We start from the raw sequence: 27427 nt of genomic DNA, 5'->3' as shown, positions 1-27427 counted from the left end.
TCATGTCTCCAAGATTTAATTTAAAATCATGCTAAGTGCGATAAGTGTAGAATTTCACAGGATGTCATGACATAGCAGTTGTTTACTCTACAGGTTAACATTGGATTATTTAGCAGTTTGTGAGGTTTACATATGTTCACTATTCTTGATTAAAGCGCACCTGTTCCTATTCTCTGGTCAAGCTCTGTTGGCATTGTGAGCACAGAAGCTAAATGCAGTGCTTTGTATTATACAAACCAGAAGAATCCATGGTTCAATCTCTGATGCATGGTGTTAACTGATCTAGACCAGGAGTGTGTAAGGCTGCTGCATTTTGGTTCAGACCCCTTGTGTTTAGGAGTTGAAGGGGAAAATTTGAGGCAGGGGTCCCCACTCCTGATTTTTACATGATAATGGAAAGTGTACATGTGTGGCTATCAAGCAAGAAGAGGATCAATCTTGGTGGTGTGGATCAAATACTGTCTGGTCACTGTCCAAGCTTTCACATGAGGAATTGCTGTTTGAGCAAGGTCTCAGTGTTGTGCTTGATCTTCGGTGCCCGCCTTAAGGAGAGCAGGATGAAAAAAGTTGAAAGAGAATCAGGAAGAAAAGGAGAAAATTTAAAGTGCAGTGATTTACGATATTATTTAAAACTTGTTTAAGTTGTGGTTGTTTTCAGAAGTTACAGGGTAATATAAGCTGTTTTAGTATAAGTATGAGTATAGAAAGTTTTTTATCTGCCCTATTCCCTGGGACTGTTTGTGATCTAGTGAACTTTTGGAATGAACAATGTTTTTGCCTACTTCCTGGAAGGGACTCTTTCTTTTGTCTGGAGTTCTCTTGGTATCACACTAGTGGACATTACATATTTAAGACCTGACAGTAAGAACGGAATTTTCAACTGATGGTCCCAGTTGAAATGGCAGGACCTGTGGTAGGTCAGGAACGCGTTAACAGCTCCAGCAGCCTTGCCATGGCTCTTTAACTGCAACAACAACTTTTATTGTGCTAAATATAACGTCCCAAGGTACTTCACAGGAGCATTAAGACTGAGCCACATAGGAAATATTAGGACAGATGACCAAAAGCTTTGAAAAAGTGGTAGGCTTTAAGGTATGTCTTAAAGGAAAAAAGCAAGTTAGGAAGGCAGGGAGGTGTACCAAGGATATTCTAGACTTGGTGCCTAGGCAACTGAAGGTGTGGCTGCCTCAGGATAAGTGGACTGCCATTTTGGACTGAGATGACAAATTCCTTCACTTAGAGTTGTGAATTTTTGAATTCTCTTCAGCAGAGTGTTGTGGATGCTCAGTTGATGTCCAAGGCTGAGCCCAATAGAGTTTTGGACTGTAAGGGAATTGAGAGATTATGGGGATCAGGTGGGAAAGTGGTGTTGAGGTCGAGGATCAGCCATGATCATATTAAGTGATTGGGCAGGCATGAGGGCCTGTATTACCTATTTCTGCTCCTCCACTTGTGCACTTGTGTCCACATGAATACTTTCCATCTGGGGTCACTAACTGATTGGGGAGCACAATGACTTTTGTTCCTAACAAGATTTTTTTTACCCCCCCCCTCCTTTCACAGATTGAATCTCGCAAGTTGACGTTCCGTGAGAATGCCAAGGCCAGGACAGACCACGGAGCAGACATTGTGTACAAATCCCCCAACGTTTCAGACAATACCTCTCCTCTCTGCAGCACGTCACTGACCGAAAGCCTCAGCTCCCTCGGATCACCGCAGCTTGCTACTCTCGCTGAAGATCTGTCTGCCGCTCTAGCACAGCAGAGCTTGTGAATTTTTTTTCTTCCTTCCTTCGTGTTCTTTTCAAACTACATTTAATCAAAACAAGAAATTTAGCATCATTAACAGGATTTGTGCTTTAAAAAGGATTCATTCCTATTGAGTTATTTCGGGGTTGGGTAGCTATATTGCACCCTTTTATCTTAAAAATCCATAATACAGATCCAAGGTGCTACTACCAAACGGGACCTTAATGGGAATAAGTTATAAACTTCTGTTCTTCTGAGGTTAGAGCTGAGCTTGATGCTTCAATGGAGGAACCAGTGTCTGGCACAGCATTTTGGAGACTAGTGGAATAATCTATTGCATCATCTGATTGTCAATGAGCAATAGACAGGAGAGTTGATTCTTGTTAAATAAAACACCCCAATCCCATCTGCAGCCCAAATATAAACCCTGCCTGCCCAGTAAACAGTTGACTAAATGAAGGGGATTTTCCGAGTTTTATTTTTCTTTTCCACATTTTTTTCTTTACTAAACTGCATTCTCCCATAAATTTGAGGAATTCCTTGTCCTGTACCCTGTCCTTCAAATTCTGATAGCAGCTGTAAATTAACATTAAAAAAAATAATTTAGCCATTCTGCCAAATTTTCTAATAGCTTGTGAAAATCCTAACCCCATATTTATTTCTTATTTACTTTTCTCCTTTTTTTCCAATAAATAAATTATAACTAATAAATAATAATAAATCATAGTCAACAGAATATTTAGAACAAATTGTACTTATTTGCACATTCAGAAAGGAGAGAAGAGGAGTGGGAGAAGCACAATCAGTTGGAGTTAAAGCAAAACGTTTGGGGTGAATGTTAGTGAGGAATCTTCAAACCTTAAAGGTTTGTTTCTTAGCATTTTTTTAAAGAAAAGGTCATTATGATAGAGTAGAATCATAGAATGATAGAGGACAGAAGGAGGCCATTGATTATTTTCCTCTTGTGAAGTTCTGTAATCTCTTGGCTGTGTTTCTACAGTGCTAGTCACTGGATTCTTATGCAGTGAGGACTGTAGTTTGAAGACTAAAGTTTGGGGAGTTGTTCATCGCTCACTTCCCTTTTATGCTTTTTAAATAAAATCATAGAATCTTACAGCACAGAAAGAGGCCTTTTGTCTCTTCATGCCTGTGTCAACTCTTTAAAAGAGCTATCCAATTAGTCAAACCACCCCCATTCTTTCCCCATAGCTCTTTATCCCTCTTTAATTCTCAATTTCTCAGCTGGTTAGCACTCCCATCTCTGGCTCAAGAAATTACGGGTTTGAGCTCCACTCCAACACTTGAGCACATTTAGTGAGTCTGGTGCTTCAGTGCAGAATTGCTTTCTCGTCACTCAGGTACTACATTCATCCTGTTGAACTGGGTATTACAGATGGAATGGGAACTGAGTCGGATAAAAGGCTACCTCCACCTGAACCTCTTGATTTTGTTTGGGAGTTCAACTGAGGTACAAGTATTGGCAGCAGCTGATTTGATGCTAGGAGTAGAATACCAAGTGGAAGTGCTTTATAACTCTTCAGCACAGCTGCTCGTCATTGTTCAAACTGAGCTTGGCTGACAGCAGATAGGACTAAAAATAATTTAAGTATAAAATTGTAAACCAGTAGAATGCTTGTGGATATTTTTGCAGATCAGTTTGTGCGTCATAGACAGATCTGTTGTAGGTCTGGGAGCTGAATCCACCTGCTCAACCTAAATTTCTGCAGTTTCCTCATTTCCTAAGCTGTGAGGCCATGGACCTATCCCTTCCCAGTTAGTATTCTGCCTTTGGTGAGCATAGCAGCAACTTAAAGAGGAAGAGAAGGAAAAAAAATCATAATACCCAAGATGCTGGAAACATTCGGCAGAGAAAGGTCTTTGACCTGAAATATTAACCCTACCTTCCTTTCTCCAGAGATGCTTCTTCTATTTTTGTTGAAGTAAGAGAATTCTGTTTTCCCTCCTACCCCCTCCTTTCAATTGAATCTTTACATTTTCAGGAACATTCTCCATCTTAAAAAAGAATCAGACCTTTTCTTAAAATATAACTTATACCCTTTTAAAGATCCCCAGTTATGTAACTGTGAAAGGATTGTTTTTTGCCTTTTACACAAGTAATGTAGTTAAAATGTTTAATGACTGTAATTTTATTTTTTAAGCACCTCTTATCCTTTTTCAAAAGGGTCTAAATTTAGAGCCCGTGCCCAGATGCTGCTTTGTTAAAAAGGGACTTTATTTTAAGCACCTTTTATATGGATCACATGTAAGATTGTGTTGGTGGTGCCCTTCAAAACAGGGACTTGCAGTGCTAGCACCTGTCAGCTGAAGCTGGAGCAACTCAGTGCTACCCTTAAGCCCAATTAGAATAAGCCCTCTACTGTGGGATACAAAGGTGGTGACCTCTCTGCAGCTACTATATTGTTTGGAGGAGAATTTGGATAGAGGGAGGGGGTGGGGTCACAACTAGATTTCTCCACATAGAGACTCAAAGCCATTACCTGGTTTTCTTGCATTAAGAACAAGTCCTGTTAGTGAATAAAACAGAGGCATCTTTTCCCTCAGTCTTTGCAGCTTCTCTGTTTCTGCCTCGGTGTTTAAATCTGTTTTAAAAAAAACTGTAAATTGTTTTAACTTGTAGATTTCTTCAAAGTTAATCTTTGGTGATGAAGTACTGACTATTGTAAAATGAGTAGTGATTTAAAAAAAATACAATTAACTTTGTTTTCTAAGCAATATAATCTTAAAGGTTGTGTCAAGTGAAGCGCCGCCTTGTTAGGATAACTAATTTCAGGCAGGATGGTGGAGTGGGTTAGTGTCACCCGGGAAGGTTTGTTTTCAGTGATGTTTGGTATGGCAGGAAGGTAGCTGTATGTGGAAGTGATGTTCGTGCAGAGTTACGTGAAGTGATAAGTCAGGGAAAGAGAGGCTTTTTGGTCATGCATGTTTTGTAGCAGTGAACCAAATTTTAATGGACTACAAGACATTCAAGTTAGTCACACAAGATGGTAGCTACCACGGCTAATGAGTGGAATCTGGGCCTTTGTGCCTTTTGTATGTTTTTAAATTTGAAAAATGTAAATTTGCAGGTCTCACTTACACACGCATTGTGGGTGAGATCTGTGCATAGTACAATTGTGTTCAGTGATTGGCCTCCCAAGAAGAAGCTTGGACCATAAATTGCTGAGATTGTTTTCACCAGGTGAAGTTGGGTATTTTAGTTTAGAATTAATGTTTGTTTTATCAATCAAGATTTGGTAGACAACATTAACTCTGGTGTTGCTGAGAAGGATGCACAGTGTTCAACACTTGCTGCTCGTTTAGCCTCATCTAAATGTCATTGTCATGAATTTACTGCCTCTGTACCAGTCTGTCCCGGTACCATCACTGCTTCTTTCCAGCCTTGTATTGCATTTGCAATTGTAGCCTGCACTTAACCTTTTAAACACTATTCAGAATTGCTCAAGCATTTAATATATAAATATATTTTCTGTTGTTGTTTACACCTAACTCAAAGTAGCTCTAGAAGGTGGCTGTTTATAACAACATTGCTTTATTCTCTGCACTAATGTCCAGGTGTGTGTGTGTATGTGTGTGTGTGTGTGTTTATTGGGTGACAGAAAGGGATGTGTGGACAAATTTGGGTTATTTTTTTAAAGACTAAAGTTTGTGCGTACGTTTGTGTGTTCAGAACTTACACCAGTGGAAAGATAGCAAACTCACTTTAATTGGTCCTTAGATCAATGACTTCAGCACTATGGTAATGTACAACTTGTTCCCAAGTGCATTTTTATTTTTGTGGTTGAGGGTGGGGTGTAATATTTAAGAGCTGCCTGGGGATGACTGGGATTCCAGTGAATTGCTGTCCAGGAGTAGTTGGGATTCCTGACTCCCCAATGTGGTACACTTTTCATTGATGTGCTGTTGGTTTTTCCCTCTTTCACCTGTTGCCCCCTCCTCTCTCAAAAGCAGTGACTCGTGCTGGGGCTGTACCGTCTGGTGGGTGAAGCTAGTTCTGGTTTACTCACCAATGTGGTGGTTCCCAATGAACAGACCCTCAATTGGCACCTCAATGCACATATTTCCAGCAGAGCCCATTAGATTGCAGGCAGGAGACCTCCCCAAACCAGTGGGATCATCAGTTAAAATTGTGTCCCTTGAGAATATTATATTGGCTCTTCAAGATTTGTCCTGTGGACCAGGTTCAGACCCCCTTGTTTTGTTAGTTTATCTCAATGGGCTCAGCAATTGATGCAGTGTAGTTGGCTGCTGGGGATCCCTTGGGATTATGGATTATCTGCCAGATCATCATGTTCCCAGTAGATCCCAGCTGCAAAGTTTCACACGTGATTGCAGGCCAACAATGAGATCACCTTTACTAATGAGCCCGGTGTTGGAATAACCTGCTTCTTATTGGGTTTGTGCACACAATGTCTGGGGAGGACTAATGGAGCCCAGCAAGAGTTGGCACCCTTCAAGAGAGGAAGGGATGGAAATTAACGAGTGATGTTAAAGAAACTAGAGGTATTAATGACGTTTATTGGGGTTTTTTGTTGGCTTTTAGAAGCGTCTTCATTGTAAATCAGTCCGCTTTGTCCTTTCCTTCAAACTTCCTAATAGGGAAAAAAGGTTAGGGTACATGTTCGGTGGGCCCTTCCCTGTTTTCAATAACTTGTTAAAAATCCATTGCTAAGAGCTGTTGCTATCTGGCTTTACTACATTTACTGGTGGAACTAGGTTTGATTCATTTCAGTACAGCACAGAATTGATTTTAGGATAAAGGTGGGATTGTTGTGGGCCTGAGAATCCCTTGAGAGATTGGTTCAGGTTTACAATTGTGTTGAAAAATGCTATCTTAAAATTTTATGCATCCAGCAGTTTGTAAAGAATTGTACAATCCGCTCAGTGCGAGTATTTCAGATGTTACGTGCATGTATACTTGTTAACAGGATCAGTTTTAATGTGATGTTCGTGCTGCTGTGATTGTGATTTTTGTTTTAGTTGCATTGCCTTTGTGTGGTTTAATGTGAATTGGTCTGTGTCAGGAGCAAGTGACAACCCCTTGACATCGTCTGAATGCCGTTTGTCTTCTTGAAACCGCCAGTACCACTTCCCGGTACCACCTGGAGTTAGCACGAAGCTATTGCAGTGGGAATGTGGACAGTCATGCTAATCTGAAGCAGCAGTAGAAACTCCACAATTGGCATCAGTACCTTCTTGGCCGGGGGAGAGGGCAGGGAGAGTGTAGGGTGGGAAATAGCCTGGGTTTCCATTCCCAAAGGCTATTCGACGACTGACTCCGGGGTTAATGTACCTAATAGATGTCCAGAGAAAAGAGGCGTAAGCTCTGATTCCTTTTATAGATGAATAACCCACTTAGACTTGCATGTGATGAATAGACATGGGCTGGGTGCCCACGGAGGCAGGATCCAATTGTTCAGGACATGAAGGGAGTGGGAAAATCCTGGCAGGCGGTAAAGGATGGTCTTTAACAAGGCCAGTTTGGGGAATGTGTAAATGGTTTGGAATTTCAGTAATCAGTGGGATCTGATTGCAGAGGTAATGTTTGATTTAACCTACAATGTTGTCCACATCTTGGTGTTTCCCACTCCTTCCCCCCCAAAACATTACTCCTATTACTTGGCCACTGTGATTCCTGGCCATACTAGGCCATACTCTCCAGAATGAATTTATTTGCTTGTGAATTGTTCCTTTAAATGAATATTGATATATTAAATTTTTAAAATCTGCATGTGCTACCTAGATTTCTAAAAACAAAACAAAAAAAATCCTACATGGAATTTTAGCTAACAGCTTTTGTTGGGGGTGGGAGCAGTGAAATGTTCAGGCCACTGATGGTTTGCACTCCGAGCCAGGTGTCCCCGGGAGTGTGGAACCCAGTGTGACCTGCATCAGATTACAGAGCAGGTGTGATGTGACATACAATATGATTGATGTTTAATGGTGTAGATTCTGTTATATATAAATATTAAAAAAAAACTGCAGTCCACTCCAGAGCCATCCCCTTAAAAAGACATGTTCGTGTCCAGAGTGAGACTGGATGACTTGTGGCTTTTTTTAAGTTATGGAGAGCCAGTGTCTCCGACAGCCTACACAGAAACAAAACACTTCAAACGCTGGCTGTCCTTTTAAAGTAAGAGTCTCACCATCCAAATGTCAGTTTTTGAGTGAGAACTATTTTAATTTAAAGGGATTTGATTTCCCCTCAAAAGAAAGTTGAAAGTATTGGTCCTTTCTCATCACTAGCTCTGCATTCATTGTATCTAGGTCCCCCTGTTCATGGTTCACCTCTCTCTCATACTTCACAACAGTGATTCCTTCAAATGCTTTTTCCTCCCGCCACAATCAGCTACACAGTCCATAAAATAAAAACAAATCATCAGAAAAGTGATGTGACAAAAGCACCTACTGATCTTTAGTAAGACAAGGCAGGGATGAGAAAAGGCCATTGTTGTAGTGCAACCATCAGTTTCCCCAACACCCTCTCCCCTCCACTTTCCCATTCTCTTCATTTTTCCTTATCCCTAACAATCTGCATTTTGGACTATGACAGTCTGTAGTTAACTCTGTCTGTCAGTCTATTCCAATGATTTTCATTCTTTAAGAAATTCTTCTTGAAGTTTTTTTTCCCTACAGTTTTACATATATTGTGTTTTTTAAGTGAGGGTAAAGCTTGTGATGGTGAGACTCTAAAGATCTTGAGATTTCAGTTTGTTTCACTTGTGCCCTTTCAAAATTCCTTTGTAGCTATTTTAACCGAACCATCGCTTCCCAACAAAGAAACTTGATGAAGCTTTAAGCATCCAACTGCTAAGGTCACAAACATAATTTCAAGGCACGAATTCTTTACAATAAAGGACTTTTCGTTGTTTCTACAACTTGAAATGAGAGAAGCGAGACTTTAAAAAACATAACCTGTTAAAGACCGAGGAACATGAATTGACATTTGTGTTTTGTGTGTTTTTTTGAAATCTGTAAATGGATTTTAAAAACAGTAAATGGCTCCAGCAGTGAGTATCTGGGTGAGGTTGTACAGTATTTCTGCTGCTGCTGTTGTCCACACATTTAATGTTCCTGAATTTTCTTCTCGCTTTTGCTGTTTGGCCGCTGATAAGCAACATTCACGTGGCAGAACTCAATTCCCATTGTTCAGTCCTTATTGTATAAGTAAAGGTTTGAAATAAAGCTTATATGTTGATGTTAGCCATGTGTATGTGTGTGTTTAGTGTTACATTTTCTGAGGTTATACCATGTGTTTCTATCCAAAATGTTAGGGCACAGTGGCCTTGCTGGGGCAGGTTGTTAGAATATACTTGTGTGACTAGCCTCCAAGTTCCCAGTGGTTCAGGGGCACTAATCGTTCTAACCAGTGTTCATCTGGCTTATTCACAATTCTATCTGTTGGGTGAGGGGGTGGTGACAGGAGAGAAGGGATAGGGTTACATTTACTCTCAGATATTGCTGGTATCCTCACCTTCACCTCTGATCTATTGTCCATCGTCCACTCCCTTCAGCCATCTGGGCCCCAAACTCTGGAATTCTGCCCCTAAACCTCTTCACTTTTCACTTCCTCTTTGACCAAGTTTTTTGCCATCTGTGCTGATAGTTTCTTTTTGACTCGGTGTGTATTTTTGTCTGAATATACTCCTAAGTAGGGGGCACTGGGACAGTTTACTGTGTTTATACATATTTGTTGATCTTGTCCCTTACTACAGTTCAGTTCTACTCTTTTTGTGGTGAGTTCCTGGTCTAGGGTCTTGGGGGAGGGGGTGAAGTGTAGTGTTTAAAGCTAAGGTAATGTTTTCTCTGTAGAAAATAATTCAGTCAAGCTGACCTGATATTACTCCTGGTGCCTTCTGGAGTAAAGAGAGCAGCATAGATAAAGAGCTGATGACAGCTTGATTAAAGGCACCAGGAAGTATACAAACTGAAATGGAAGGTTTGTACTAAATGGCTCCAAATGGCTGTTGAAGCTGAGAACTCTTGTTCTTTGCTGTGCAGAACATAAAATAGTACCAGTTGTGCACTGGCCTTTTAAATCCAGCCTTAAGAATGCAACAAGTTTCCAGAAACATATGACACAAAATTAATGTATATAACGAAATAGCACTTCAGTACCTCTGAGCTCACAGGCCTACATTAGTTCCTATTCGTCAACACCACAATTTTAAAATTTACATCAGCAAAACCCTGTGGATGCTGGAAATGCTCAGCGGATCTGGTAGCATCTGTGGACAAAGAAACAGTTAACATTACAGGCCAATGACCGTTCATTGGAAACCCAAAATTTTCACTTTTTTAAATCTCTCCATGGTCTCATCCTTTCCTTTCTCCAACAGCCAGCGGCGAAGAGCAGTGGGAAACCAGGGGACTGGAAAGCCTACAAAGACCAACAGAGGACAACTAAAAAAGAAATAAGGAGGGAGAAGATTATATATGAGGGTAAACTAGCCAGTAATATAAAAGAAGATTGCAAGAGTTTTTTTAGATATATAAAGGGTAAGAGAGAGGCGAGAGAGGCAAAAGTGGACATTGGGCTGCTGGAAAATGACGCTGGAGAAGTAGTAGTGGGGAACAAAGAAATGGCGGAGGAACTGAATAGGTACTTTGCGTCAGTCTTCACAGTGGAAGACACGAGTAACATCCCCAAAGTTCAAGAGAGTTGGGGGGCAGAGGTGAGTATGGTTGCCATTACCAAGGAGAAGGTGCTAGGAAAACTGAAAGGTCTGAAGGTGGATAAATCACCTGGACCAGATGGATTACACCCCAGAGTTCTGAAGGAGATAGCTGAAGAGATAGTGGAGGCGTTAGTGGCGATCTTTCAGGAATCACTGGAGTCAGGGAGGGTCCCAGAGGACTGGAAAATCGCTAATGTAACCCCCCTGTTTAAGAAGGGAGTGAGGCAAAAGATGGGAAATTACAGGCCGATTAGCCTGACGTCGGTCGTTGGTAAGATTTTAGAGTCCATTATTACGGATGAGATTTCAGAATACTTGGAAGTGCACGGTAAAATCGGGCAAAGTCAGCATGGTTTCATCAAGGGGAGGTCATGCCTGACAAATCTGTTAGAATTCTTTGCGGAGGTAACGTGTAGGTTAGACAAAGGAGAGCCAATGGATGTTATCTGCTTGGACTTCCAGAAGGCCTTTGACAAGGTGCCGCACAGGAGGCTGCTCAGTAAGATAAGAGCCCATAGTGTTAGAGGCAAGGTACTAGCATGGATAGAAGATTGACTGGCAGGAGGCAGAGAGTGGGGATAAAGGGGTCCTTCTCAGGATGGTAGCCGGTGACTAGTGGAGTTCCGCAGGGGTCAGTGTTGGGACCACAACTTTTCACTTTATACATTAATGATCTAGATGAAGGAACTGAGGGCATCCTGGCTAAGTTTGCAGATGATACAAAGATGGGTGGAGGGACAGGTAGTATTGAGGAGGCGGGGAGGCTGCAGAAGGATTTGGACAGGTTAGGAGAATGGGCAAAGAAGTGGCAGATGGAATACAACGTGGGGAAGTGTGAGGTCATGCACTTTGGTAGGAAGAATAGAAGCATAGACTATTTTCTAAATGGGGAGAGAATTCAGAAATCTGGAGTGCAAAGGGACTTGGGAGTCCTCGTCCAGGATTCTCTTAAGGTTAACTTGCAGGTTGAGTCGGTAGTTAGGAAGGCAAATGCAATGTTGGCATTTATTTCGAGAGGACTAGAATATAAAAGCAGGGATGTGCTGCTGAGGCTTTATAAGGCTCTGGTCAGACCACATTTAGAATATTGTGAGCAATTTTGGGCCCCGTATCTCAGGAAGGATGTGCTGGCCCTGGAGAGGGTCCAGAGGAGGTTCACGAGAAGGATCCCAGGAATGAAAGGCTTAACATATGAGGAACGTTTGAGGACTCTGGGTCTATATTCGATGGAGTTTAGAAGGATGAGGGGGGATCTGATTGAAACTTACAGAATACTGAAAGGCCTGGATAGAGTGGACGTGGGGAAGATGTTTCCATTAGTAGGAGAGACTAGGATCTGAGGGCACAGCCTCAGAGTAAAGGGAAGACCTTTCAGAACAGAGATGAGGAGAAACCTCTTTAGCCAGAGAGTGGTGAATCTATGGAATTCATTGCCACAGAAGGCTGTGGAGGCCAGGTCATTGAGTGTATTTAAGACCAATAGATAGGTTCTTGATTGGTATGGGGATCAAAGGTTACGGGGAGAAGGCGGGAGAATGGGGTTGAGAAACTTATCAACCATGATTGAATGGCGGAGCAGACTCGATGGGCCGAATGGTCTAATTTCTGCTCCTATGTCTTATGGTCTAACCCTTCGAGATCTCTGCCCCTTGCACATTAGCTACTTTAATTGCTTCACCATTTGTAGCCATGCCTTGAAGCTGCCTTGGCCCTAATTCTGGAATTCCCTCCCTAAATCTCTTTGTCCTCCTTTAAGACATTCCTTATAACCTACTCTTTGACCAAGTTTTTGGTTATCTAAAAACTCCTTATTTGGCTCTCTGTCAGATTCTGTTTGATAATGTACTTGTGAAGTGTTCTGGGACATTTTGCTCTGTTAAAGACACTATATAAATGCAAGTTGTTACCCTATTAAGTGTCTTTTGCTACACATATCTTTTCAATTCAAAAGTGTGGGGTGTGTCAATCTAAGGCCTAGTGGGTAATGGCCTAACAGCACTATACTGACCTGGATTTAGGAAAGTCATTCTGAACTTGGATACGGTGGGAATGTTGTATGTGGGTGTGGTGATGGGGGAAGCTGTTTTGAATTTGGGTCGATTAAATATTGTGAGGACTATTCAGAGCATTTTTGACTTCATATTTAACAAGTGCTGCATTAGGAATGGGGGAGAATGACCTTGAGAGGGAGTGAGGTTTCACAAAGAACAGATTTGCAAATTTCAAACTGCCTGCACTTCGGAGCAATTACTTCGAAATTTAGGGTAGATCAATCCTTCTTGGCTCAATGAAGTGAATGGCCAGTTTCTGTTTTTGGTGGTGTTAGTTAAGGAAGGAAATTCAACCACAACTTTAGAAATACCCCAAATAATGCCATTACAGTCTACCAGAATAGGCAGATGGTAAAGTAAACAGCTGGTTTCAGTAAAAATGACCAGGAAATGATCCCATCAGAAAAAGCCTAACAGTTCATTGTTGACCTTTAGAAAAGGAAAAATGTTATCCTTAACTATAGTTCCCTGCTCCTCCCTGACTACCCTTTTTGGGAACATGCTAACTGTACGAGTACAATTCCTTGGCCACAGAAAGCCTTCCACTAGCTCAGCAAGTAACATGTGTCTGGACATGGAGAGTCAGCAGGCTATGGAGCCATTTAAAAAATCACAGCTAACGCAGTTCTTTTCCAGTAGTGGTGTCATTGACAGGGATCAGAAGCAGAAAACCTCTGTCCCTAATCCATTTCTTGTCAGTGCAGCCAGTTCAGATGACATCAGCTAACTTATCACAGCACATAGCCGGATCTCCTCATAATCAGCAGGAGGAGCTTGCAATGCCTTTGTGATATGATCACTGAGGGTGCCAAGTGACTGTCTGTCTGATAATGGAATTATTCAACAGACTTGAAGCCGAACGATGAAAGATTAAGAGCTTATAATGACAAATCACAATATGTATGCAAAAAGTTACAGATCAAGGGAGGGTCCTTGGACGAATACAAATGAGGTATGTTGGGCTTTTTATATTAAATTCTCAATTCATGACAATGATTCATAGTTAATATTCCAGACCCTATGATCATACTATTAAGGAAACAACTGAATATTTTGTCTATGTGGGTAAAAGCTCAAAGAGTTGCTCATCATGATCTGCAAAGGGTGTCAGAAGCTATTCCAAGTCCATTGAGTTCGCTGATGCCAGCTCAGCTAGTAGAAAACACTCTAAATTGGAAGGAAGTGATGAGGTGAAAGAAAACTGCCAGTCATCAAGATAACTGCCACGTGCTGTTATGGAATTTATAAGGTGTGCACATCGAGATTATGTTCTGTTACCATTCTCTTTTGCCTTGCTTGCACCACCATTCCTTTTGTCATTTAACCTATCCTGCCCCCCATTGTGTCACAGACCTTTGCTTTTGTTCTTTCCTCTCTGCTACCGATGACGCCTTAGTAATATTCAGGTAACATTTGGGCACTGGAGGCAGTTTGGAACAGAAGAGAGAAGCTAGGGCTTTTCAGCCTCTAAAAGCAGTGACAGAAGTGGAGGGGTCTCATACAAATATGTAAGATATTAAACAGAACAGAAAAGAAGAACTCTATTATTTTAAGGTAGCATCACAAATGATACAGCATAGGAGGCGACCATTCAGTCCAGCCAGCCAGTGCTGGCCCTTGTCCAAAACATTCCACTCCCCTGCTCTTTCCCTATAACCCAGCAACTTTATCCTTTTCAAGTATTTACACAGTTCTCTTTTGAAAGTTATTAATTAATCTACTTTGTCCATCTAGCTGTTTTAAAAAATAACTTTTGCATGATGTCTCTGGTCACTTTCATAATTACCTTAATCTGTGTCCTCTTCTTACTGACACTGCTGATATTGGAAACAGTGCCTCTTTATTTACTATCTCAAAATACTCCAATGCTTTGAACACCTCTATATAATCCCCCTTAATCTTGTCTAAAAACAAGCCCAGTTTCTCAAGTTGCTCCAAGTGACTGATGTCTTTCATCTTAGGTATCATTCCAGTACATCTTCTCTAAGGCCTCGAGATCCTTCCTGCTGTCTGGTGCCCAAAATCGGACCCGATACTCCAGCCAGGGCCTGACCAGTGTTTTATAAGGGTTGAGCATTGCTTTGTGCTCTCTGACTCTACAGTATTTACAAAGTCAAGCATCCTTTATGCATTTTTAACGGCCTTCTCAATTTGGCCTGCCACCTTCAAAATCCTGTGTATGTACATGCCCATATCTCCCTGTTCCTGAATCCCCATACCATAAAATGATATCCTTTACCTCCGCATTCTTCCGACCAAAAAGAATCACTTCAGACTTTACTGAGTTAAATTTCATTGTGTCTGCCCATTTCACCAGTCTTGTTCTGAAGTCTGTTACTATCCTCCTCACTGAATAAACATCTGCAAACTTTGAAATTATGTCCTGTAAACCCAAGTCCAGATCATTAATACACACCAAAGACAGCACCAACACTGACCCCTAGGGGACACCACTGCACTCTAGCCTGAGAAGTAACCATTCTCAATTACTCTTGCTTTCTGACCTTTTAGCCAATTTGTAATCCATGCAGCCCATGGGTTTCAATTTTGTTAACAAGTCTATTATGTGATGCATTATCAAACATCCTTAGAAAATCCATTTACACATTAATTATACTGCCATTATTACCCCTCTCTTACCTTCAGGGAATTTAATCAAACATGATTTTCCTTTAAGAAACTTATACTGGTTGTCATCTATTAACTCACATTTTTACAAGTGCTGACTAATTTTTGTCTCCGATGTCTCAAAGTTTCCCCATCACTGCCATTAGGCTGGGTGGCCTGTATTTGTTGGATTTCTTTCTCTCCCCTTTTGTTGAATGTGGTTGGACATTTGCAATCCTCTGAAGATGAATGGAATATTGTGGCCACAGCCTTGGCTATTTCCACCTTATTTCCTTCAGCAGTCTGGGATGCATCCCCATCTGGATTGGATGACTTTTCTACTTTGAGTGCTGTTAACCTTCAAATATCTCCTCTGTATGTATTTTATCCTATCCAATTTCTCCACTGCCTCTTCATTTACTACTGCATTGACAGCATCCTCTTTTCTTGTGAAGACAGATGCAAAGTACTCATTTAGTACCTCAGCCAGGACCTCTGCCTCAATAAGGTCTTTTTGGTCTCTAATCAGCCTCTCTTCTACTCTACTATTTATATGCTTACAAAAGACTTTTGCGTTCCCTTTTATATTACCTGCTAATCTATTCTCATATACTCTCGTAAACCATTTCTTTTACAATTCTCCCATGTACTTTCTGTATTCAGCTTGGTTCTCTAATGAATTATGGACCCGATATTTATCATAGAGGCAGTATGTCTTGGGTTACCTGATGCAATCCAGAAACACAGCAGGTTTCATACATATGCTAACAACACCCGGCTCTACCTCACCACCACCTCCTCCCCTCGACTCCTTCACTGCCCCCTATCATGCTGTTTGTCTGTCATCCAATACTGGATGAGCAGAAATTTCCTCCAATTAAATAGTTGAAAGGCTGAAGGCATTGGTTTCGATCTCCATCTACAAAGCTATCCCTTTGATCACTGTCTAAGGCTGAACAAAACTACTTGTAATCTTGGCTTCATATTTGACCCTGAGCACATCCTCTCCATCGCCAAGACTGCCTGATTTCACTTCCACCAGTCTCCACCCCTTGCTTCAGCTTGTGTTCCTGAAACGCTCACCTATGCATTAGTTATCTCTAAACCCATCTATTCCGATGGATTACTGGCTGGCCTTCCACCTTACACCCTTCATACCTTGATGTCATCCAAAGCTCTGCTGTCCATATGGTAACTTGCACCAAGTCCTGTTCCGCCATCACCTGTGTTTATGCCTCAATTTTCTCACTCTTCTTTACAAATCCATCTCTGGCTTTGCTCCCTGTAGCCTCCTCCAGCCCTCCAAATTCTCTTAGCTCCTCCAATTCTGGCCTTTTGCATATCCCTGATTTTCTTCACTCCACTGGCAGCCCTGCCTTCAGCTGCCTATGGTCTAAGCTCTGGAATTCCCTCCCTAAACCTCTTTTCCTCTCTCTCGTCCTTTAAGATGCTGTTTAAAACCTACCTCTTTCACCAAGCTTTCAGACACCCATCTTAACATTTCCATGTGGATTGGTGTCATTTTGTTTGATAATTGTTACTGTGAAGCACTTTGGGACATAAGTACATTTATATAATTTTTAATGTCAGTTATTGTTGATGGACACAAGTATAGACTTGTGATGGGTACTTTTGGGACTGATGTCAGAATGTCTTCACACACACACAGTGATCAGCACTTAGAACAGATGTCCATGCAAAATCCATTAAGGCTTGCAATATGCTATTCAATGATGCAATGGGACCACGGGTAAATTGTCCTTTGGGGAGGATGAGCCATGATTGTCAAATGGTGAGTCCTTCATCTGCATTCAGTTTTTGCTGGTACATTCAAGTACATTTCTTTCCAAACGCACATCTAACTCGTAGACACAAATCCACTCAGCCCAACCTACCCATCTTCAAGGAGGCAGGCAATGACAAAGAGCTTTCTTCTGAGGTCCTTTCACATTAGAGAAATGTGGTCAGTGACAAAGGTTTCGTCCATTATCAACTGAGTGACAAATCCACTTTTCCATAAATTTCCCAAGCTGCCATCAGGGTGGGTCTTGATTTAAAAGTAAAGCAGAATTCCTTCACTTGGACCAAAAGAAATCACAGGTTTTCAACTTTCAAGGTTGGCCACAGTCAGCAAGATAAAATGGGACATGTGCAACACAGCAGATTTGCATTTGAGCACCACTTCCCCCAGGACCCTTTCACAATTTGGATTTTGGCTGGACTGAATTTTGTTTTTGATCAGCTGGAAATAGCAGATCAAGGAGTTTAATCTATCAGATAAATAGTGAACTTATGTGGTTGCAGCATGTTTTGTAAAGAGAAAACACAAATGACAGTGTGTGGAATATTTCAGTGATTGGGATATGGTTCAAGATCCTCAGTATCAACCCCTGATCCTTGACTTTGATGTGGCAGTAAAAGGGTGCACTCTGGCTCATAAGGGACTCTGATCCATTTTTGGAGTGACCAATAACACCAGACCTGAAAAAAATCTTGCACAAAGCCAAAAATTAGATTACACTCTTTCCAGATAAAAATGCCATCTGCTAAAGTTCTTTGAAACTTCCCCTCAGCCTGAAGCTAATGAATGGTCTAACTTCTTCCACGCACTATTTTTTGCAGTGGAGGTATTGACCTAAATTTCTGTTTGCTTCCCTTAAAACTGTTAGAATAGTGCACACTGCAATTTATGCAAATTCATTAGCTGGTGTGCTAAAAATGACAGTGGAAGTGAAACCAAGAAACTATGTAACCTGACAGTGTTGAATTCAACTTTTGATGTTTATAGCAAATAGAGCAAATCTTCCAGACTCAAAAGATTTTTAGTTTATTTTTTTCAAAAAACATACTCATGCTCTGTAGTCATCGACACAGTTTGTTGTATAAACCTTGTCATGAATTGAAGGTGTTGCTACTAATGGAGTGGTGAAATGAGGAAGGCAAGGATGGCAGAGTTATAGGGAAATATGATGCAAAGCAGGGGTGAGGTCATGGAAAGGTTTGAAGACAAGTATAAGGACTACAAGTTTAATGAGCTGGGAGACGGAGGGCCAGCGTTGGCCATGCTCCGCTAAATTGTCTAAATATATCTCTATTGTTGGCTGCTCAAGAACTCTTAGCATCAGATACATACAGGTTAAAGGGAACACTTGATTACATGCAGCATACCAAGCTCCATCTTGTATAAAGCACAGTTCATGACCTCAGGATGTTACAGCCAATTATTTCTTTCAAAGTGCAGTCACTTGTTATGTAAGCAAACATGGCAGCCAAACTGAGCATTGTGTACCATAAAGTGCAATGAGACAAATGACTTTTTTTTTTGCTGGTGGTGTTAATTGAGGGAGGAATATTGGCCAGGATGTCAGCGGAAAAGCTGGAGTGCAGCTTGAACCCTCTGACTCTGTTCTGACTCGGAGGCCAAAGTGCCACCAATGACCCACGGTTCACAGAAAAGCAAGTTTTTTTTCATAAAGACAAAAACATGTTGACAAAATTATTTTTTTAATGAATTTTTAAATCATATGGATCAGACAATAGCGTGCATACAGAAACATATTCACCCACCTTCTTCAGCCCTCAAGATTATTCCGATTACAGTTTTACATACAATCCATTATAAACATCAGTTATAAATTATCTGAGATGATAGACTGATCAGCCCATCAGTTTCAAGTAATTTCGCAGAGAGGTGAGAGCAGTTTTAACCTCTCAAAGCATTAAATACAGCAGATATATATCTCATGTTTTTGTACACTGTGTCAGGTAATTCTGATACAGAATACAATACAAACTCACCCACCTGCCCTCCTCCTATTGAACCCTTTACTCTGTTGGCCAGCAGTTCAAGAGCTCCACAAGCAATGACAGCACTTCCCCATGCTCCTTGCGCAGCTCAGAGGAAATTTCTGGGAGCTCATGACGCAGGCAGTTTTCTACCATCTTGTGCATCGCTGTACGGAAGCTGTATAGCAAGTCGGCAGTCTTTGAGTCCAGCTCAAGTTGCAAGAGGTTAGAGTCAGCCAGAGTGAGCAGCACAGAGTCATCATCCTCTGAAAAAGAATTAAAGATAAATTCAAACATAAGGACTGCAGAGCCTCAGGCTATTTTACTAAGAAGTAAATCCTTTAAAAGATTCATCATCCAGACTGCAGTGAGCTGTTTTTGTCAATCACAGAATCACAGTGCAGAAGAGGCCCATCGAGTCTGCACTGACACATGAGAAACACCTGACCTACCTACCTAATCCCATTTACCAGCACTTGGCCCATAGCCTTGAATGTTATGATGTGCCAAGTGCTCATCCAGGTACTTTTTAAAAGTTGTGAGGCAACCCACCTCCACCACCCTCCCATGCAGCGCATTCCAGACCGTCACCACCCTCTGGGTAAAAAGGTTTTTCCTCATATCCACCCCTAAACCTCCTGCCCCTCACCTTGAACTTATGTCACCTCGTGACTGACCCTTCAACTAAGGGGAACAGCTGCTCCCTATCCACGCCCCTCATAATCTTGTACACCTCGATCAGGTCGTCCCTCAGTCTTCTCTGCTCCAACGAAAACAACCAAGTCTATCCAACTTCTCTTCATCACTTAAATGTTTCATCCCAGGCAACATCCTGGTGAAACTTCTCTGCACCCCCTCCAGTGCAATCACATCCTTCCTATAATGTGGCGACCAGTACTCCAGCTGTGGCCTCACCAAGGTTCTATACAACTCCAACATGACCTCCCTACTTTTGTAATCTATGCCTCGATTGATAAAGGCAAGTGTCCCGTATGCCTTTTTCACCACCCCACTAACATGCCCCTCCACCTTAAGAGATCTATGGACACACACGCCAAGGTCCCCTTGTTCCTCACAACTTCCTAGTGTCATGCCATTCATTGAATACTTTGTTGTCAAATTACTCTTTCCAAAGTGTATCACCTCACACTGTTCAAGGTTAAATTCCATCTGTCACTTATCTGTCCATTTGACCATCCCGTCTATATCTTCCTGTAGCCCAAGACACTCAACCTCACTGTTAAGCACCCAGCCAATCTTTGTGTCATCCGCAAACTTTCTAATCCTCCCCCCCACAGTCATCTATGTCGTTTATATAAATGACGGATAATAGGGTACCTAGCACAGATCCCTGTGGTACGCCACTGGGCACTGGCTTCCAGTCACTAAAGCATCCTTCTGTCATCACCCTCTGTCTCCTACAACTAAGCCAATTTTGAATCCACCTCATCAAATTACCCTGTAGCCCATGTGCATTTGCCTTCTTTATAAGTCTCCCATGTGGGACCTTGTCAAAGGCTTTGCTGAAATCCATATAAACTACATCAACTACACTACCCTCATCTACACACCTGGTCACCTCAAAAAATTCAATCAAATTTGTTCGGCATAACCTCCCTCTGATAAAGCCATACTGACTATCCCTGATCAAACCTTGCCTCTCCAAGTGGAGATAGATTCTCTCCTGCAGAATTTTCTCCACTAGTTTCCCTACCACTGACGTGAGACTCACTGGCCTGTAGTTCCCTGGCTTCTCTCTCTACAACCCTTCTTAAATAACGGAACCACATTAGCTGTTCTCCAGTCCTCTGGCACCTCCCCTGTGGCCAGAGAGGAATTAAAAATTTGGGTCAGAGCCCCTGCGATCTCCTCCCTTGCATCCCTCAGCAGTCTGGGACACAAATCATCCAGACCTAGAGATTTGTCCATTTTTAAGCCTGCCAACACCTCCAATACCTTGTCACTCCCTTATATCAATTTGCTCAAGAACCTCGCAGTCTCTCTCCAAGTTCCATACCTTCATCCTCATTCTCTTGGGTGAAGACGGGTGTGAAATATTTGTTCAACACTCTACCGATGTCCTCTGGCTCCACCCACAGATTGCCCCCTTGGTCCCTAATGGGCCCTACTCTTTCCCTGGTTATCCTCTTCCCATTGATATACTTATAGAATATCTTGGGATTTTCCCTACTTTTACCAGCCAGAGCTATCTCATATCCCCTCTTTGCTCTCCTAATTGCTTTCTTAAGCTCCACACTGCTTTCTGTACTCCACAAAATCCTCCGCTAATTTGCTTCCCTTGTACCTGCTAAAAGCCTCTCTTTTCCTTCTCATCGTATCCTGAATATCTCTGGTCATCCATGGTTCTCTGGACTTGTTACTCCTTCCTATCACCCTAGAGGGAACATGTTGAGCCTGTACCTTCCCCATTTCCTTTTTGAATGCCCCTCATTGCTCCTCTGTAGATTTCCCCACAAGTAACTGTTCCCAGTCTACCTTGGCCAGCTCCTACCTTATTTTACTAAAATCCGCTCTCCCCCAACCCAAAACATTTTTTTGCAACTTGCCTATTTCTTTGTCCATACAAGCTTAAATTGTACCATGTTGTGGTCATTATCACTAAAATGCTCCCCCACCGCCACATCAGCCACCTGTACGGCTTCATTCCCCAGAATTAGGTCCAGCACTGCACCGTCCCTTGTTGGACCCTTTACATATTGACCTAAAAAGTTTTCCTGTACACATTTCAAGAAATCCACTCCATCCAAGCCCTTAACACTATGTCTATCCCAATTAATGTTGGGAAAGTTGAAATCACCTAATATAATTACCCTATTTTTACACACCTCTGCAAATTGTGCACATATTTGCTCCTCAATTTCCTGCTGACTATCTGAGGGTCTATAATAAACACCTAAGAATGTGGCTGCCCCTTTTTTATTCCTAAGCTCTACCCACAAAGCTTCATTCGATGCTCCCTCCAAGACATCATCTCTCCTTACTGCAGTAACTGACTCCTTAACTGATAATGCAATGCCTCCTCCTCTTTTAACCCCTCCCCTGTCTCACCTGACGATTCCATATTCTGGAATGTTGAGCTGCCAATCCTGCCCCTCCCTCAACCACGTCTCAGTGATGACTACTATATCACAATTCCGTGTGTCAATCCTCACCCTTAATTCATTCATTTTACCAGTAATACTCCTGGCATTAAAGTAGAGGCCATCCAGCCTTGCCTTACTCCTTTGATACTTAATGCAGCTGTACTCCCTTTGACTTGATTGTTTTACTGTATTATGATGTGTCCCTATTCTAACATTCTGTATCCCCTCCCCCTGCCGAATTAGTTTAAACTCCTCTCAACAGCACTAGCAAACCCGCCCACAAGGATGTTAGTCCCACTCTGGTTCAGATATAGACCGTCCCGCTTGTGCAGGTCCCACCTTCCCCAGAAACGGTCCCAGTGATCCAGGAATCTAAAACCCTCCCTCCTGTACCAACTCTTAAGCCACGTATTCATCTGCGCTATTCTCCTATTTCTGATTTCGCTAGCACATGGCACTTTTTTAGTCTACTCCCTAACTCCCTGAATTCTTGATGCAAGACCTCATCCCTCTTTCTACCTATGTCCTTAGTACCAACGTGTATTATGACCTCTGCCTTATCAGCCTCCCCCTTCAGGATGCCCTGCAGCCATTCAGTGACATCCCAGACCCTGGCACCAGGGAGGCAACACACCATCCTGGAGTCACGTTGATGGCCACAGTAGCGCCTATCTGTTCCCCTGACCATAGAATCCCCTATTACTATTGCTCTTTCTCTCTTCCTCCCCTCCTGTCCAGACAGGCTGCATGTGGTGCCAGAAGCTTGGCTCTGTCTGCACTCCCTGGAGGAACTAGTGCCCTTATCAGCCTCCAAAATGGAATATCGATTTGCGAGTGGAACCCCAGGGGACTCTTGAACTACCTGCCTATTTCTCTTGGACTGCCTGGAGGTCATCCATTCCCTTCCTTCCTCAAGTCCCTTCATCCGCAGTGTGACCACCTCTCTTAACGTGCTATCCACGATGCTCTCAGACTCGCGGATGCTCCACAGTGTCCCCAGCTGCCGTTCCAGCTCTGAAATCCGAGCTTCCAGGAGCTGCAGCTGGACACACTTCCTGCACACATGCTGGTCCTGGGCACAGGAAACGTTCCCGGCTTCCCACATGTAGCACAAGGAGCACACCACGGCTTCGGGCTCTCCTGCCATGACTTTTCCCTTTAAATTAAACCTTTTAAATCAATTACTCTAGGGCCCTTCTTTCCTGATCCTCGTTACTACAGAATATACAAACTATAAACCACAAAAATACCTTAAACTATAAGCAATGAACGTAGTAAATACTTACCCGACCTTACCCACTACTTACCAGTCATTCCTTTCCCTTGTTGCCTCTACTGCTGCAGCAGAGCAAGACTACTCTCTGGAGATTTAAGAAGTTGGATAGCAAAGAAAAAAAATGCAAAGAGCACCACTTCCTCACTGCGCACCAAATTGCCAATACCCACACTCACTCTGGCTGTGTCTCACTCAGGATGAGCTCTCTCCCCTGTTCGTGTGCAAGCACACTGTAGTCAATAATCACTCAATAGCTGTAGCAAAGCCAAAACAAATTTGTGTTAAACAGTATGATTCTCAGGTAACCGCATCAAATCAATTTGGTTCTTTCATCAGTCTAACCTGTATTTGCCAGTACTTTACACTCAAAATACTTGCAACTTAGGGAGCCCATTCTTCGTTTCTCTATCCAGAATGAGCCTAAAATCCTCCCATTGCAGCTTTCAGATAGTTCTTCAAAGCCTTGAAGTTTTCACCTCCACTGTTCTTTCCTGGCGTCTATTCCATTTGTACTTTTGTACATCAGTACTTTTGAAGAGCTGCTTCATCCCAGTACCCTGTATAACTCAAGCTGTTCTCTGTTCTAGGATGCTGAACCAGCTATAGTGAAGGAATAACAATATTGTTCCAAGTCAGAATGGTGTGTGGCTTGGCGAGGAACTTGCAGATGGTGGCGTTCACATGCGTCTGCTGCCCTTGTTCTTCTCAATGTTAGAGGTTGCAGGTTTGAAAGGTGATGTTGGAGGAAGCTTGGTGAGTTGTTGCAGTGCATCTTGTAAATGGTACACATTGAAGTCACTGGGTGGCAGTGGTGGAGGGAGTGAATGTTTGTGGATGGAGTGCCAATCAAGCAGGCTACTTTATCCTGGATGGTGTCAAGCTTTGAGTGTTGTTGGCACTGCACTCATCCAGGCAAGTGGAGAGTATTCCATCACTCTCCTGACTTGTGCTTTGTAGATGGAGGACAGGTTTTGGAGAGTCAGGATCTGAGTTACTTGTTGAAGAAATTATCAACCTCTGACCTGCTCTTGTAGACACTGTATTTATACGGCTGGTCCAGTTCAGTTGCTGGTCAATGGTGTTGGTGGTGAGGTATTCAGTGATCATAATGCTGTTGAATATCAAGGAGAGATTGCTAGATTCTCTCTTGTTGGAGATGTCCATTGCCTGGCACTTGTGTGGCACAAATGTTAGTTGCCACTTGTCAGCCCAAGTCTAAACGTCGTCCAGGTCTTTCTGCATATGGACATGGACTGCTTCAGTATCTGAGGAGTCGTGAATGGTCTTGAATGTTGTGCAATCATCAGCAAACATCCCCACTTCAGATATTATGATGGAGGCAAGATGGTTGGGCCTAGGACACTATCTTAAGAAATTCCTGCAGCAATGTCCTGGGACTGAGATGAATGGCTTTCAACAACCAAACTATCTTGCTTTGTGCTAGGCATGACTCCAGCAAGTGGAGATACACCTCCTGATTTCCACTGTCTTAAATTTTACTAGGGCTCTTTGATACCACACTTGGTCCTTGATGTTAAGGACTCTCACTTCTCAAATTCAGTTTTTTTGTTCATGTTTGAGTCAAGTCTGTAATGAGGTTTGGAGCAGAGTGGCCCTTTTGGAAACCAAACTGAGCATCGGTGAGGTTATTGCTTTATAAGTGCCACCTGATAATATCTCTTCCATCATTTTGCTGATGATCCAGAGTAGATGATTGGGTGGTAATTGCAAACAAATTTCCAATTGTCAGGTAGATGCTAATGTCGTAGCTGCACTGGAACAACTTGGCACGGGATGTTGTCAGGGGCTAAGGCCTTTCCTGCATCCAGTGTCTTCAGCTGTTTCTTGCTATCACGTGGAATGAATCAAATTGTCTAAAGACAGGTCTCTGTCATGCTGGGGACCTCAGTAAGAGGCTGAGATGGATCATTCACTCAGCATTTCTGGCTGAAGAGGTTGCAAACACTTCAATCATGTCTTTTGCACTGAAATCGGAACATAGGAACAGGAGAAGGCCATTCAGCCTGTCGAGCCTGCTCCACCATTCAATACGATCATGGCTGATCAAACATTTCTATGCCTTTTCCCAAACTATCCCCAAAACCCATTATGTTATTGTTAATCAGAAATCTATCAATCTCTACCTTAAATATACTCAATGACTGAGCTTCCATGGCCCTCTGGGGTAGAGAATTCCAAAGATTCACTACCCTCTGAGTAAAGGAATTTCTCATCATCTCGGTCCTAACTGGCTTCCCCCTTATTTTGAAATTGTGTCCCCTGGTTCTGGACTCCCCAAACAAGGGAGACATCTTACCTGCATCTACCCTGTCTATGCCTTTAACTATTTTGTAGGTTTCAATGAGATCACCTCTCATTCTTCGAAACTCTGGAGAAACTGGGCCTGTATTCTCTAATCTCTCTTCATAAGACAGTCCCGCCATCCCCAGAACAAATCTGGTGAATCTTCGTTGCACTCCCTCTATGGCAATTATATCCTGTCTGAGGTAAGGGGACCAAAACTGCACACACTAGTCCAGGTGCGGTCTAACCAAGCTTCTATACAATTGAAGCAAGACTTGACTACTCCTGTACTCAAATCCTCTTGTGATAAAGGCTAACATTCCATTAGCCTTCCTAATTGCCTGCTGCACTGGCATGTTAGCTTCCAGTGAGTTATGGACAAGGATACCCAGGTCCGTTTGTGCATTTACACTTTCTAATCATTTAGGAAATACTCTGCACATCTGTGCCTTCTACCAAAGTGGATAACCTCACATTTTTCCACATTATAATCCATCTATCATGTTCTTGCCCGCTCACTGGGCTGAATTTTACCCCCCCTTGGGGGGGAAGTTGAAGGGCGGGCGCGTACAGGCGTGCTTCCGATCGGCGCCCCTAATCAGAGGCGCGCTGCCATTTTACGTGACGTCTGCACAGAAGCGCAATGCGCTCCCTGTGCGGGCGGGGGGGGCATTTCCAAAATCGAGAGTGCGCTCTTTCGCACATACACACAAAAGAGCGCGCTCATCTCCCTGAGGCTAAGTGCAGCCTCAGGGAGATCGGCTGTAAATGTAAAAAAGATTAAAATAGAAAAATAAAATTTCCCTTACATGTCCCCTCATGTGACAATGTCACATGAGTTGGGACACGTCCATAATTTTTACAAAAGCTTTACTAAAATTTTTTAAAGCCGACATGAAACCTCATCCTGCCCGTGGATGAGGTTTCATGTTTTTTCTAGTTCCCGCCGGGGCTCCTGGCCTGCCCGCCAACCTTAAGGTTGGATGGGCAGGTCCATTAATTACTTGACCCTGTCAGTGGCCTCAATTGGCCCTTGACAGGTCGGAGGGCACGCAGCTGATTTTGTTGGGCTCCTGCCTTCCTGAAAATTTAAATGGGGCGCGGTGAGGTCAGGTGTTCCCCCCAATGTCACCGTGCGTCATTTTATGCGTCGGCGAGTGGGCCCCGCCCCTGCTCGCCGACTCGTAAAATTCTGCCCACTAAGTCTGTCCAAATCCTCCTCTAGCTGCTTTACATCTTCCTCACAACACACGTTCCTGCCTAGCTTTATCATCCGTGAACTTGGAAATATTACTGGCCCCCACATCCAAATCATTGATATATATTGTGAACAGCTGGGGCCCAAGTACTAAACCTTGCGGTACCCCAGTAGTGACTTCTAGTGACAGCCTGCCTATGCAAGAATGACCCATTTATTTTCTGCTTGTTAGCCCAATCCTTAATCCATGGCAGTATATTGCCTTCTAGCCCATGTGCTTTTATTTTGCTAATCAACCTCCTGTAGGGACTTTATCAAAAGCCTTCTGAAAATCCAAGTATATTACGTCCATTGACTCTCCTTTATCAATTATGTTAGTAACATCTTCAAAAAACTCCAGCAAGTTTGTCAAACATGATTTCCCAATCGCAAATCCATGCTGACTATGCCCGATCAGACCATGATTATCCAAGTATCCATTTATCACAACCTTTATAATAGATACAAACATTTTCCCTGCTACAGATGTAAGGTTAACAGGTCTGTAGTTCCCTGTTTCCTCTCTCCCTCCCTTCTTAAATAGTGGGGTGACATTTGCTACCTTCCAATCTTCAGGAACCATTCCAGAATCTATGGAATTTTGGAAAATGATCACCA

The 27427-nt window shown here is 42.6% G+C and overlaps 2 protein-coding genes across 11 annotated transcripts in view; one reads left to right on the top strand and one right to left on the bottom strand.

The window, feature by feature from the left end:
* LOC144679900 (uncharacterized) overlaps positions 1 to 8969 on the top strand; it is a 386990-nt gene extending 378021 nt beyond the window's left edge. For all 9 annotated transcript variants that reach the window (XM_078540844.1, XM_078540842.1, XM_078540838.1 and 6 more), the window contains one exon: positions 1564 to 8969. In XM_078540844.1, the coding sequence (XP_078396970.1) occupies positions 1564 to 1568 (5 nt within the window). In that variant the 3' untranslated portion in view covers positions 1569 to 8969. The remainder of the gene's footprint in view (positions 1 to 1563) is intronic.
* A 9620-nt stretch (positions 8970 to 18589) lies between these two features.
* The window catches only part of dhx30 (DEAH (Asp-Glu-Ala-His) box helicase 30), a 125440-nt gene continuing 116602 nt past the window's right edge, over positions 18590 to 27427 (bottom strand). For both annotated transcript variants that reach the window (XM_078540847.1, XM_078540848.1), the window contains one exon: positions 18590 to 19154. In XM_078540847.1, coding sequence (XP_078396973.1) covers positions 18928 to 19154 — 227 coding nt within the window. In that variant the 3' untranslated portion in view covers positions 18590 to 18927. The remainder of the gene's footprint in view (positions 19155 to 27427) is intronic.

Source organism: Cetorhinus maximus, chromosome 4 (assembly GCF_964194155.1).
Source record: "Cetorhinus maximus chromosome 4, sCetMax3.hap1.1, whole genome shotgun sequence".
NCBI lineage: Eukaryota > Metazoa > Chordata > Chondrichthyes > Lamniformes > Cetorhinidae > Cetorhinus > Cetorhinus maximus.
Note: the sequence above shows the minus strand (reverse complement) of the source record. Positions and strands in the feature narration are given on the sequence as shown.